General features: G+C 40.0%; 3 gene segments (V, D, J or C); 1 reads left to right on the top strand and 2 right to left on the bottom strand.

The window, feature by feature from the left end:
- LOC115173157 (Ig kappa-b4 chain C region-like) lies at positions 1 to 4,735 on the bottom strand. The segment is given in 3 exon segments: positions 1 to 608; positions 2,080 to 2,199; positions 4,672 to 4,735. Coding segments are annotated over 3 exon segments (513 nt in total).
- Positions 4,736 to 10,743: 6,008 nt separating this feature from the next.
- On the top strand, positions 10,744 to 12,543 carry LOC115173654 (immunoglobulin kappa variable 1-39-like). The segment is given in 2 exon segments: positions 10,744 to 10,801; positions 11,003 to 12,543. Coding segments are annotated over 2 exon segments (363 nt in total).
- Positions 12,544 to 12,584: 41 nt separating this feature from the next.
- Positions 12,585 to 14,859, bottom strand: LOC115173159 (Ig kappa-b4 chain C region-like). The segment is given in 2 exon segments: positions 12,585 to 13,187; positions 14,664 to 14,859. Coding segments are annotated over 2 exon segments (519 nt in total).
- Positions 14,860 to 15,511: the final 652 nt, after the last annotated feature.

Below are 15,511 nucleotides of genomic sequence, written 5' to 3' on the forward strand. Positions count from 1 at the left end.
TTTAAAATATTGACCGTCTTTATTATCTCAACATGTCAGAACCAACAGCCTTACAGTAATAAGGTTCAGAACACATGTGATATGAAAGACAAGCAGATCTATTTGACATCAGAATCAGACATATATTCTGGTGTTTGTTCCACTATGCTAAAAGCTCCAGCTGGAGGAAGGATTCCCACACAGGATCCAGCCCAGCATTAGACCAGTGTGCTGGTATTGCTGGAACAGTAAGAAGGAGAGGTGCAGAGTAAAAACAGTGGAGTCAGAGGGGGGAGCTCATTAATCAGAACACTGGTCTCTCCTCAGTGTCTCAGAGAGTGGAGACTGGGAGCCCTGGGTGGCCTCACAGACCACAGAGCCCACCTTCTTACACTGGTCGACAGGGAGGGTCAGGGTGCTGCTCCAGCTGTAGTGGCCGTCCTTCTCCAGGACCCCGGGGCTCCTGGTGACCTCCCAGGTGTTGCTGCTGCTGCTGCTACCGTCCACCTTCCAGCCCAGCTTCCAGTCTGAGGGGAAGCCCTTGTTGGCCAGGCACATGAGAGTGGCCTTCCCCTGCTGCAGCTCCACACTGGAGGGGGGCAGGACTGTCAGGGTGGGACGAATGTCACCTAGGAGACAGGTGGGAAGTTATGGAGAGGGGAACTGTCAATCACCAGACTGATATGACAATAATGATGCAGCAGTTTAACATCTTAGCTGTAAATGAAGGCTTTGTCCATCTGTAGGTTTCTGTTCCTCATATAGACAGTTAGTTTATTAGTCTTTATGTCACTCTTTCACTTCCCTTTGAGTAGCTACTGAAGCATATTATAACTACATGAGATGACTGAAAATACATTCAACTATCTTCAAAACGTAACTATTTAAAATGTGAAATATTTCAGTATTCTCCTCCCTTATTGTAATGGATTAAACTCCTAGGAATCAAACTGCATTTCATTATTAATTATTATTATTATTATTTTAAAGAACATTTCACAGAATGTATGAACAATTCTTAAATTATGAATTAAATTAAAATTGGTTGATAATAAGCCTATGCTGAATAAATAAATTCCAGTTGACTGTAAACATCTAACAATGATCTACATTTAATTTAAAATACACACTAAAACATTTAAGTTTTAATTTACCGAAAGAAAATGAATAAAGTTATGTGTAATTTACAAGATATTGTATCAAATTGAAAATAAACCTATATTCATATGAACAGCAGAAAGCTGGATTCGCAAGACAGCAAGTCTTTTCAATAGACAGCAAATAGATAGCAAATAGACAGCAAATAGCAAATAAAACTGCAAATGCGATCAAATAAGATAGCAAAATAGTAAATATCAAATAGATAGCAAAGCGAAGCAAAACGTTGCAGCTGAATGCTGAAGGAGTAAATTTATGTTGAATTTAACCATCTTACAACAATTATATACATTTAAAAGACACATTTAAATAAAATGAATAGTGATATTATTTACGAGAATGGGTCTGTTAACCAAAAATAATAGCTTCAAATTTGAGGTTTAACCAAAATATATTTTTACACAAATGGGGACTCTTATGAAGAGAATAACTCTTTTACCAAAAACATAACTATGCATAGCATTTATTTCAATTTTAATATTAGTTTCTTCTCTCACAAGATTATCAGTGCATCTATACGCAAGGTCAGTACATTTTCTTTATTAGAGGTACTGTAGGTAAACTTACTTCCAATATCCAGTCTAGTGCCTCCACCAAAAGTGTACCACAGTGATACAATCTCATTCAGCGGCCGTACAAAAACCTCTGACACGATAGAGACTCTGCTTTTGTTCTTTGTAAAGCTCCATTTATCTAAACCACTCTGATTTGAACAGTATCCCTCTTCCAAATGAATACCCACTGTATAACCTTGTTTGATATATTACATCTTGAATAGGCATTTTAAATCAACAACATTTACTTTAAGGAAAATAAATGCAAAACAAATTCTCCAAAAATAAAAATACATTTCTACTTTCTATTTAAGGGAGTTGTGATATTGTTAAGAAAATTAATTGAGATTTTGATATCAGACGTCAAGATCTAGAACTGAATACTTACTGCCAACACTCAGTTTGGTCCCTCCACCAAAAGTCCACCACAGTGATAGAGTCTGATTGACTGGCTGTACAAAAACCTCCAGACAGACACAGAGGGAATGGTAACAGAGACATGGAACTGCTCACGGAATTCTGCATTGTAACTGATGACCCCTACTGGTACACTCTGACACTCCAGTAGACTGGACACATTCATGTTCCCCATTGAACTTTCAACAGTATGAAAACGGCTGTGGACTATGTGGATATACAGTGCCTTCAGAAGGTATTCACACCCTTTGACTTTTTCCACATTTTGTTGTCTAACAGCCTGAAATGAATGGGGACTTTTTAAGATAGTTACAGAGTGTGATGGCTGTGATAGGAGAATACTGAGCATGGATCAACAACATTATACGGTAGTTACTCCTCAATACAGTACTAACCTGTGCAGAATACAAATATTCCAAAACATTCATCCTGTTTGGAATAAGGCACTAAAGTAAAACTGCAAAAATGTGGCAGAGAAATTACCTTTATGTCCTGAATACAAAGTGTCATGTTTGGGGCAAATCCAATAAAACACATCACTGAGTACCACTCTTCATATTTTCAAGCATGTTGGTGGCTACATATTATGGGTATGCTTGTCATTGGCAAGGACTCTGGAGTTTTTTGGGGGGATAAAAAATAAATGGAATAGAGCTAAGCACAGGAAAAATCTTAGAGGAAAAGTTGGTTCAGTCTGCTTTCCAGCAGAAACTGGGAGACAAATTAATCTTTCAGCAGGACAATAACTTAAAACACAAGACCAAATATACACTGGAGTTCCTTACCAAGAGGACATTGAATGTTTCTGAGTGGCCTTTAAGTAGTTACAGTTTTGAACTTAGATCGTTGACAAAAATATGACAATTAAATCCATTAGAATCCCATCTTGTTACACAACAAAATGTGGAAAAAGTCACACAAGTCCACATTTTTTACATTATTATTAATAAAAAGATCTGTCAGCGGTATTTTGCGGAAGAGTCACACTCTCTGGAACATTCTCCCTAGTAAGTGGTACCTGCTCCACGGAGCAAGCATATGCTAGGCAGGACGTTAGATACTCTAGTGCGTTCAAACAGTATCGTCAGTGTCTGATTGATTTTAGATGCCGGTTATGGGCGGGACACGCAGAAGGTGTGTTTGTAAATGAATTTGATCAAGCTATGTAGCCTTTTGATTCATTCTTCATGAATAAATACAACGGAAATGTTTTGTTGATTCTTTGTAATACTCGCCACCTAGCAATTTTATCAGGTTGGCTTTAGCTAGCCAGCTAGAAAGGTTCTCAATCTCCCATCCTCATAATTAGCTACCAATCTCTTGCCCTCAGAACAGCCCAGCCTCAATTCGTCAGGGCATGGACTCTACAAGGTGTTGAAAGTGTTCCACAAGGATGCTGGCCCATGTTGACTCCAATGCTTGTCACAGTTGAGTCAAGTTAGCTGGATGTCCTTTGAGTGGTGGACCATTCTTGAAACAAAAGTTGAGCATGAAGAACCCAGCAATGTTGCAGTTCTTAATATAAACCGGTGTGCCTGGCACCTACTACCTACCATATCCCATTCAAAGGCGATTCAATCTTTTGTTTTGCCCATTCACCTTCTGAATGGCACATAATACACAATCCATGTCTCAATTGTCTCATTGCTTAAAAATGCTTCTTTAACCTGTGTCCTCTTCTTCATCTACACGGATTGAAGTGGATTTAACAAGTGATATCAATAAAGGATCATAGCATAGCATTCACCTAGATTCACCTGTTCAGTCCTTGTCATGGAAAGAGGAGGTGTCCTTAATGTTTTGTACACTCAGTGGAAGGTGATTTGTAGATCTGTCAGTCGGCATTGGCCTGCACATTCTGCTGCAATGTCGAACATGTAAGGATCGAAGCTGGAGATGAGAAGCAGGTACAGGGAGTGAACATTTAATAACCACGGACAGGAACAGAAAACGGAAACGACAATAATGTTGACACGGGCATGAAAGAGAGGAAACAGACAGATGTAGGGAAGGCAATCAAAACGTGAAGGAGTCCAGGTGAGTACAATGAGCGCTGATGCGCGTAATGATGGTGACCGATGTGCGTAATGAAAGGCCTGGCGCCCTCGAGAGCCAGAGAAGGAGAGCGGGAGCAGGCGTGAGCAGAACAAACCCAAGGAGGGAAGTTGTGGGAGGTGCCTCTGCGACAGTTGAAGTAAGCATGTCTCCAACCCCCATATCACACACTCACAAACTGAAAAGATGTGTGAACATTGAACAATCAATTGGTGAGAGAGGGACTCAAGTATCACATTTATTTGTACATATCCACTGTGTACATGATTTGTGGCAAATCTGTTTCAATCATGTCTTTGGTCACTTTCACGTGGGTCAAACAAAAACACCCTAATGATTGGTAGACAAAAGAGTCTCCCACATTGCAGGTGATGGCTGCAAGTTACAACTGCTGAGGAGGAACTGCAGAAACTTGCAGTCGACTACTGTCAAAACTTCATGACCTTTGATGAAATGGTTTTTGTAAAGTTCATGCAGTTGTTATGTAGGCTCCCATAATACAACACACTTTGGAAGACCTGTTCAATGATGGTCATGGACTTGACTAAAGTGATCTTGTCGAACACGCTCATTTTCTCTTTTCTGTCTTCTGTCTTGTTAGCTTAGAACGAATAGATGAGCCTAGAATCTAGATTGACTGCGAATAGTATTGACAGACCCACCCATCCACATTGTATAATCAGTCATCTGTGGATCTGATCAAGTTTACAAAGACTCAGTGAGACTTTATAAGGACTGTGAATTACGTTTGGAAAGAATGTTTGAGATGTTGACAGTTACTGTAAAAGGTTGAGGTTTCAACTGATAAAAGATATTATTTGGACAGTGAAACTAACTCAATCAAGAAACAGAGAGAAGAAATAGAGGGAAAGAAGAAGGAAAGGTCAATGAAGTGGTGAAGGGAGAATGTCGGTAGGCTATATATGACAACTCATAGTCGCTTCCCACTCTTTATACAAATGACCAGTTATTGTCAATATCTTCCAAATTAAGATAACATAAGATAGCAGTCATGGTAGATTTATGCTAGAATCTGTGGCAGGGAGGAAATTAAAAGTGCAATCATCCCACTGGGCAGATGTCATTTCAATGTCTGTTCCACGTTGGTTCAACATAATTTCATTGAAATGACGTGGAAACGTGCCATAGCAGTCTAAGGCACTGCATCACAGTGATTGAGGCGTCATTACAGACCTGGGTTCGATCCCAGGCTGTGTCACAGCCGGCCGTGACCGGGAGACCCATGAGGGGTCGCACAATTGGCCCAGCGTCTTCCGGGTTAGGTGAGAGTTTGGCCGGCCTGGATTTCCTTGTCCCATCACACTCTAGCGACTCCTTGTGGTGGAATGGGAGCCTGCAAGCTGACCTCGGTTGCCAGCTGGACAGTGTTTCCTCCAACACATTGCTGTGGCTGGCTTCCGAGTTAAGCGAGCAGGGTGTCAAGAAGCAGTGCGGCTTGGCAGGATTGTGTTTCGGAGGACGCATGGCTCTCAACCTACACCTCTCATGAGTCCACAGGGGAGTTGCTGCGATGGGACCAGACTGTAACTACAAATTGGGGAGAAAAGGGGGTAAATCTGAAAAGAAAAACACACACACAGCTCATCAGGAGGAATCTGAGCAGAGGCAGTTAACCCACACCTTTCACTTATTATGACTCTATGACATGAACTTGCGAGGATATCATGCACTCTATTTACTAGTGTAGAGACTGTTTTAACAGTATAAATTTTTAGAAACAAAGAATTAAATGTCTAAAGTCTACTGTCTTCCAGATAGCTCTTAGATCTCTTATCTTTCATCAACCATGCAGCAACTGAACTCCTCCAACACCTCCAGCATGGACCCCACCTCCCTGGATTTAGACCCCCTGATTTCAAACATCGTCCTGGGGCTGTGCTGTGCGCTGGGCGTCCCTGGTAACATAGCTGTTCTGGTGGTCACACTGAGCAGCTCGTCCCGATGCCCAAACTTTACCCTGTGTCTCATGCTGAACCTGGTATCCTCCGTCATCTTGTGCATGGCCACGATACCTGTGTGGATCAATACTCTCCTGACTGGCTGGACTCTGGGCCGCCTGCAAGCTGTCTGTATAGCCTGTACTTTCTATGTATCCATATGGTTGCCTAGATTAGTTCCATTGGTGATTTAACCCATTCAAGCTTGACCTCCATTAGTAAAATCCAGCTTTCCCATGCATGAATAAATTGATTTCGTATTACCACCACTACTGTCCATCTTGAGAAGGTTTGAAACACACAGAGGCAATAATTCTACTGTTAAACTTAATTGACCTTCTGAGACTGACAACCACTGTTGATGGACATAAACCACTGTGTAAGTGAGTCAAAGTAGGCCTCATTTAAGATATAGTTGTTATATTGTGTGGATTAAGATTTCAGTATTCTCAAATGTAATATACAGTAGGCCTACCTTTAACTGTTGACTTTTATCTGTGTGGTGTATTTGCATGAAATATTGGGGTTTTGCATATCTGTCCTGCCTCATTGCTCCACATACTTTTAAACCCCAGTGTTGATCAGTGACTGTTCACTCCTTTCAGAGCCACTGACACGCAGCACAATGATGATGTCACTGATTCTACTGCTGGGGACACTGGGGCTCCTTGTTCAGGGTGAGAGACACTTTGACTAACTTTGATTAATGATGAGTTTGGCTTCAGAATTAAATGTCCTTTTGTGAATATTGAAGATATTAATAAAAACAAATCTGGTTTTGCCTGATATGTTTAATGGTAGAATGTGGAAGATTATCAATGTCTATTTGTTGTGATAACCTTACTAATCAGCTTTATTCACTTTTATTTTATTTTTCAGATTCATCAGGAGATATAATTCTGACTCAGTCTCCTAAATCTCAGTCTGTTCGCCCAGGAGAGACTGTCTCTATCAGCTGTACAGCCAGTTCAAGTACTGGTAATGCGCTTAACTGGTACCTGCAGAAACCTGGAGAAGCTCCTAAACTTCTGGTTTATTCTGGTACAAACCGTCAGTCTGGGATTCCAGGTCGTTTCAGTGGGAGTGGATCTGGTAGTTCAAATACTCATTACACTCTGACCATCAGTGGAGTCCAGGCTGAAGATGCAGGAGATTACTACTGTCAGCAGGGTGGCAGTTATCCATTCACACAGTGTTAGAGCGTCGTACAAAAACCTCCCTCAGCTAAAGAGGAACTGCTCTGACTCAACAGCTGCAGAGCTACAGAGTCTCCCGTATTCTAAAGTATTCTAAACACCAATTCTTGGAAATTTGACACATACTGGTACTGGTACATATCTCTCAATATATTCTCCAAATACGTTACATCTTTGTAAAAACACTGGGACCACTAAGGATACAGAGCTGTAGAAAATGCTTTCTTTAGGACATGTTAAGCAAAGTTCGGAATATGTTTAGATTTACTCTTCGATTTCTCTTCATATTGTAAGAAGAACCCATTTCAGTACACAACAGCATGAATGTTGACCCTGTCTGAACCGAACTATTCATGCCCTATTCAACTTCTATACCCCTCCAAACTTGAAAGAGTGAATACAGTCATATCATTTGCACTAAATAAATACTACTTTGACATCATTATGATACAGTATATCACATGGCGTCAGTATTTGTAACATCATGAAGACCAGTGGGTTTAGAGCACATGTTTTCAGTATTAGTAACATCATGAAGACCAGCGGGTTTAGAACACATGGTTTCAGTATTAGTAACATCATGAAGACCAGTGAGTTTAGAACACATGGTTTCAGTATTAGTAACATCATGAAGACCAGCGGGTTTAGAACACATTGTTTCAGTATTAGTAACATCATGAAGACCAGTGGGTTTAGAACACATGGTTTCAGTATTAGTAACATCATGAAGACCAGTGGGTTTAGAGCACATGGTTTCAGTATTAGTAACATCATGAAGACCAGTGGGTTTAGAGCACATGGCTTCAGTATTAGTAACATCATGAATACCAGTGGGTTTAGAACACATGGTTTCAGTATTAGTAACATCATGAAGACCAGTGGGTTTAGAACACATGGTTTCAGTATTAGTAACATCATGAAGACCAGTGGGTTTAGAGCACATGGTTGCAGTATTAGTAACATCATGAAGACCAGTGGGTTTAGAGCACATGGCATCAGTATTAGTAACATCATGAAGACCAGTGGGTTTAGAACACATGGTTTCAGTATTAGTAACATCATGAATACCAGTGGGTTTAGAACACATGGTTTCAGTATTAGTAACATCATGAAGACCAGTGGGTTTAGAACACATGGTTTCAGTATTAGTAACATCATGAAGACCAGTGGGTTTAGAGCACATGGTTGCAGTATTAGTAACATCATGAAGACCAGTGGGTTTAGAGCACATGGCTTCAGTATTAGTAACATCATGAAGACCAGTGGGTTTAGAGCACATGGCTTCAGTATTAGTAACATCATGAAGACCAGTGGGTTTAGAGCACACGGTTTTTGCCCAATCATCCAAGCATTCATTCAGAGAGGTTCATTAACTGAAGTGTATCAGTAGTATTATTTTCCACGATACCTGTGTGGATCTATACTCTCCTGGACGGCTGGACTCTGCAATCTAGCCACCATCCTGCTCTCCCTCAGCCTGTACGCTAACATACTATTTGTATCTCCAGGTGCTCTACCCGCAGATGTGGAACCGGCTGGTGCGCAAGGGGGAGGTGGCACTGCTCCTGGCCCTGTGGGGGCTTGCATGCGGCCTGACTGCCCCCGCTGTGACCACTCGCAAAGTGGGCGATGAGTGCCGCCGAGACACGGGCTGGGGTTCATGATCCCGTTCTCTGTGCAGGTCACATCCTACTGCTGCCTCCACGGGCTGCTGAACCAAGTTGACGCAGCAGATCTCCAGTGTAGTGGTTGCATTCTTCATCCTCTGGATCCCTGTGATCCATCAGCGTGGTGGACATCGCCGGAATGGTGCTGTGTCTGTCTGAAGTCGGTCTCTGCAGGTTTGACTAAAGGGATGTGGCGGGCATGCCAACCCATAACTCTAACCCTCACCCTACCCATAACCAAACCCCTTAACCTTAACCGTAACAAATTAGGGTACTCACAAAATTAAAAAAAACGTAAGGTGTTTTGGTTTGGTTTTTAGAGCAGACAATTTTTCTATTTTGTCCTCAACAAACCCCACTTTTTGGGTTGCTGACTCTGGATCTGTATAGCCTATAATCATAGGATAGCTGAGATTAGTTCCTTTGGTGGTCTATCTCCCTTCGAGTATGGCCTCCATTGGTCAAATCCTAAATTCTATTACATCTGTCAGCTTTCAAATGCATAAATACATTGATTTTGTTTTGATGAATACATTGATTTGTTGTTTCTCTTATTGTACATCTACTTCTGCTTTGATTCAGAGGAGCCCCAACATCCCATAAAGTGTTGGACTATTTCATCATACTTGTGAAGTTGCCTCATTCTATGTCAAAATCTTGACAGGTATTTTAGTATTGAGCACAATGGAAAAACACACTCAAGATGTATGCAACAACATTTGTGCCTGAATAGATCAACAAAAGGATGCATTTCAAAGCTTTCCCCAGTCTGATGCCCAACATGGGTTCAACCATGTCAGATTCAGTCTAAACCGCAAGAAGAAGTTTCCAACATTTTGACAACTTGACTACTGACATGCAATACATTTTGGGACTGTGTCAACAGTGGACTAATGAACATTTTTCCAAAAGATAGTTTTTGAGTGAAGTTCCCCTTTAAGTAGAACACCACTCTACTCATCAAACAGACTGCCATTACACACTGTGGTCAGAGCAGGGTGACAGAACACCAGTACTGTCCACCATTAGAAGGTCTGAAGGATACAGAAGAAGATGTTCTACTTTTAAAAGGACAATCAGCAGTTGCTACATTTATTTTGTACTCATAAATTCATTAAATGTTCCCATTGATTCTTGAAAAATATAGTGTAACTTATAAATGCCTCATGAGCTTCGTTTAACTGTCATACACCATCAAAATGGAAAATATAAGCTTGTTGGACTCCAGTGTTTCTAAGCAATTTAAATGTCAACCAACACCATATAGCCTAAAAAAATACAATTGTATTATAATTTTATTGTCATGGAAGTCCAGTCCTTACATCCATAGCCCTGTTGATGAATTTGAGTGGTTACATTTCTCCAGCCACATCCCACAGCTTTTTACCGAAACAGGGACATTAAAAATACTTTGTTATTGCCGTTTAAAATGTTATTTACCTTCTCCTGAGACTGACAACCACTGTTGAGGGACATAAACCACTGTGTCAGTCTGTCAAACTAGGCCTCATTTAAGACATAGTTGTTAAAATCTGTCGTTTTCTATTTTAGTATTATCAAATTTGATATATAGTAGACATACCTTTGGAAACTGCAAACTTCATTTATCTCTGTGTGTGTGTGTGTGTGTGTGTGTGCATGTGCACGGTGTGTGTATTTGTGTAAAAGATAAACGTTTTGCATATCTGTCCTGCCTCATTGCTCCACATACTTTAAAACCCCAGTGTTGATCAGTGAAGGTACACTCCTTTCAGAGCCACTGACACGCAGCACAATGATGATGTCACTGATTCTACTGCTGGGGCTCCTTGTTCAGGGTGAGAGACACTTTGACCAACTTTTATTCATGTTTGGTTTAGATTTAAACTTAGTTTGTGAATATTGCAAATAAGGATAAAAATAAATCATCTGGTTTTGCCTGAAGTTTCATGATAGGCTTTGGAAGACTAGCAATTTCTATTTGTTGTGATAACCTTACTTACTAATCAGTCATTCTTCACTTATGTTTTATTTTTCAGAATCATCAGCAGATATAATTCTTACTCAGTCTCCTAAATCTCAGTCTGTTCGCCTGGGAGAGACTGTCTCTATCAGCTGTACAGCCAGTTCAAGTACTGCTGATTATCTCCACTGGTACCTACAGAAACCTGGAGAAGCTCCTAAACTCCTGGTTTATGATGCTACAAACCGTCAGTCTGGGATTCCAGGTCGTTTCAGTGGGAGTGGATCTGGTAGTCCATATACTCATTACACTCTGACCATCGGTGGAGTCCAGGCTGAAGATGCAGGAGATTACTACTGTCAGCAGGGTTACAGCTCTCCGTTCACACAGTGTTAGAGCGTCGTACAAAAACCTCCTTCAGCTAAAGAGGAACTGCTCTGACTCAACAGCTGCAGAGCTACAGAGTCTCCTGTATTCTAAAGTATTCAAAACACCAAATAATCTAAATATGACACTACAATAGAATAATGTATTTGGTTAGACTTGTCAATACATTATGATATTGTACATATCTCTCAATATATTCTGCAAAAATGTAACATTTTTGTTAAACTCACTGGGACCACTAAGGATACAGAGAAGAAATGGAAAATGTTTTCTTTTGAAAGACATGTTGAACAAAATTCAGAATAGGTTTAGATTTTTTTTCACGCTTTGATTTATCTTGCTATTGTAAGAAGCACTCATTTCATTACACAACAGCATGAATATCGACCCTGTCCGAACCCAACTATTCATGCCCTGCTCAACTTCTATACCCCTCCAACCTTGAAAGAGTGAATACAGTCATATTGATTCCATTCAAGAAGTACTACTTTAATAGTATTACTTTTCATATGTCACAAATGAATGTAGTCCACATACTGTATACAAAGCCATAAAAAGACTGAATTCCCCGATTTGAACGTTATGCAAAGTCCAGTGTAAAGTCTGCTTCCCCAGCCCATGTTCAGTTGTTTAGTCAGACACACAGATGCCCCAGTCCCAGAGGATTTGAGGCTGAGTGATTGTGAACTCTGGTGGGGTTGAAACTCAGATTTACATGGGCAGGGTGACCACAACACTCCCGGAATAGAGCAGTACCACAGCCAGATGTTCACCTGTTCACAGAGAGTTCCATTGAGCTTGGAGCACATGGCTTCAGTATTGGTAACATCCAGAGTCATATATTTAGAGAGTTAGGCCAACTTTTAGAGTTTAATATTGTTCTAATTCTAAACATTCAGTTACACAGCATTGTTGTAATGTTAATGGGGAGCTACTATGTCTGCCACAGAATGTTGAAGTGTCATGTAAATACATCATAATGCAGAAACCTCAATGTCCTCTCTAATACATGGCTCTGGTAACATCATAAAGACTGGGGAGTCTAAAGAACATGGCTTCAGTATTAGTATCACTGTAGATGTCCTTTTGACTGGTAACAAATGTGGCCCAATCAGCCAAACATTCATTGGGAGAGGTTGATTGAGTAAAATGTATTAGGAAAATCACTTTCCAGGGTAGAGAGCTCACCATTCCTTATGACAATGCAATAAATCAAAAAGATCTCAATGTCTAATGGTAAAACTCATTAAATAATGATATCCAGGCACACATTTTAAAATATTGACCGTCTTTATTATCTCAACATGTCAGATCCAACAGCCTTACAGTAATAAGGTTCAGAACACATGTGATATGAAAGCCAAGCAGATCTATTTGACATCAGAATCAGACATATATTCTGGTGTTTGTTCCACTATGCTTAAAGCTCCAGCTGGAGGAAGGATTCCCACACAGGATCCAGCCCAGCATTAGACCAGTGTGCTGGTATTGCTGGAACAGTAAGAAGGAGAGGTGCAGAGTAAAAACAGTGGAGTCAGAGGGGGGAGCTCATTAATCAGAACACTGGTCTCTCCTCAGTGTCTCAGAGAGTGGAGACTGGGAGCCCTGGGTGGCCTCACAGATCACAGAGCCCACCTTCTTCCACTGGTCGACAGGGAGGGTCAGGGTGCTGCTCCAGCTGTAGTGGCCGTCCTTCTCCAGGACCCCGGGGCTCCCGGTCACCTCCCAGGTGCTGCTGCTGCTACCGTCCACCTTCCAACTCAGCTTCCAGTCTGAGGGGAAGCCCTTGTTGGCCAGGCACATGAGAGTGGCCTTCCCCTGCTGCAGCTCCACACTGGAGGGGGGCAGGACTGTCAGGGTGGGACGAACATCACCTAGGAGACAGGTGGGAAGTTATGGAGAGGGGAACTGTCAATCACCAGACTGATACGACAATAATGATGCAGCAGTTTAACATCTTAGCTGTAAATGAAGGCTTTGTCCATCAGTAGGTTTCTGTTCCTCAAACAAACAGACAGCTGGTTTATCATTCTTTATGTCACTCTTTCACTTCCCTTTGAGTAGCTACTGAAGCATATTATAACTACATGAGATGACTGAAAATACATTCAACTATCTTCAAAATGTAACTATTTAAAATGTGAAATATTTCAGTATTCTCCTCCTTTATTGTAATGGATTAAACTCCTAGGAATCAAACTGCATTTCATTATTAATTATTATTATTATCATTTTAAAGAACATTTCACAGAATATATGAACAAATCTTAAATTATGAATTCAATTAAAATTGGTTGATAATAAGCCTATGCTGAATAAATAAATTCCAGTTGACTGTAAACATCTAACAATGATCTACATTTAATTTAAAATACACACTAAAACATTTAAGTTTTAATTTACCGAAAGAAAATGAATAAAGTTATGTGTAATTTACAAGATATTGTATCAAATTGAAAATAAACCTATATTCATATGAACAGCAGAAAGCTGGATTCGCAAGACAGCAAGTCTTTTCAATAGACAGCAAATAGATAGCAAATAGACAGCAAATAGCAAATAAAACAGCAAATGCGATCAAATAAGATAGCAAAATAGTAAATATCAAATAGATAGCAAAGCGAAGCAAAACGTTGCAGCTGAATGCTGAAGGAGTAAATTTATGTTGAATTTAACCATCTTACAACAATTATATACATTTAAAAGACACATTTAAATAAAATGAATAGTGATATTATTTACGAGAATGGGTCTGTTAACCAAAAATAATAGCTTCAAATTTGAGGTTTAACCAAAATATATTTTTACACAAATGGGGACTCTTATGAAGAGAATAACTCTTTTACCAAAAACATAACTATGCATAGCATTTATTTCAATTTTAATATTAGTTTCTTCTCTCACAAGATTATCAGTGCATCTATACGCAAGGTCAGTACATTTTCTTTATTAGAGGTAGGTAAACTTACTTCCAATATCCAGTCTAGTGCCTCCACCAAAAGTGTACCACAGTGATACAATCTCATTCAGCGGCCGTACAAAAACCTCTGACACGATAGAGACTCTGCTTTTGTTCTTTGTAAAGCTCCATTTATCTAAACCACTCTGATTTGAACAGTATCCCTGTTCCAAATGAATACCCACTGTATAACCTTGTTTGATATATTACATCTTGAATAGGCATTTTAAATCAACAACATTTACTTTAAGGAAAATAAATGCAAAACAAATTCTCCAAAAATAATAATAAAAATACATTTCTACTTTCTATTTAAGGGAGTTGTGATATTGTTAAGAAAATTAATTGAGATTTTGATATCAGACGTCAAGATCTAGAACTGAATACTTACTGCCAACACTCAGTTTGGTCCCTCCACCAAAAGTCCACCACAGTGATAGAGTCTGATTGACTGGCTGTACAAAAACCTCCAGAAAGACACAGAGGGGAATGGTAACAGAGACATGGAACTGCTCACGGAATTCTGCATTGTAACTGATGACCCCTACTGGTACACTCTGACACTCCAGTAGACTGGACACATTCATGTTCCCCATTGAACTTTCAACAGTATGAAAACGGCTGTGGACTATGTGGATATACAGTGCCTTCAGAAGGTATTCACACCCTTTGACTTTTTCCACATTTTGTTGTCTAACAGCCTGAAATGAATGGGGACTTTTTAAGATAGTTACAGAGTGTGATGGCTGTGATAGGAGAATACTGAGCATGGATCAACAACATTATACGGTAGTTACTCCTCAATACAGTACTAACCTACATGACAGAGTGAAAAGAAGGAAGCTTGTGCAGAATACAAATATTCCAAAACATTCATCCTGTTTGGAATAAGGCACTAAAGTAAAACTGCAAAAATGTGGCAGAGAAATTACCTTTATGTCCTGAATACAAAGTGTCATGTTTGGGGCAAATCCAATAAAACACATCACTGAGTACCACTCTTCATATTTTCAAGCATGTTGGTGGCTACATATTATGGGTATGCTTGTCATTGGCAAGGACTCTGGAGTTTTTTGGGGGGATAAAAAATAAATGGAATAGAGCTAAGCACAGGAAAAATCTTCGAGGAAAAGTTGGTTCAGTCTGCTTTCCAGCAGAAACTGGGAGACAAATTAATCTTTCGGCAGGACAATAACTTAAAACACAAGACCAAATATACACTGGAGTTCCTTACCAAGA

The sequence above is a fragment of the Salmo trutta genome, chromosome 34 (genome assembly GCF_901001165.1).
Source record: "Salmo trutta chromosome 34, fSalTru1.1, whole genome shotgun sequence".
Taxonomy (NCBI): domain Eukaryota; kingdom Metazoa; phylum Chordata; class Actinopteri; order Salmoniformes; family Salmonidae; genus Salmo; species Salmo trutta.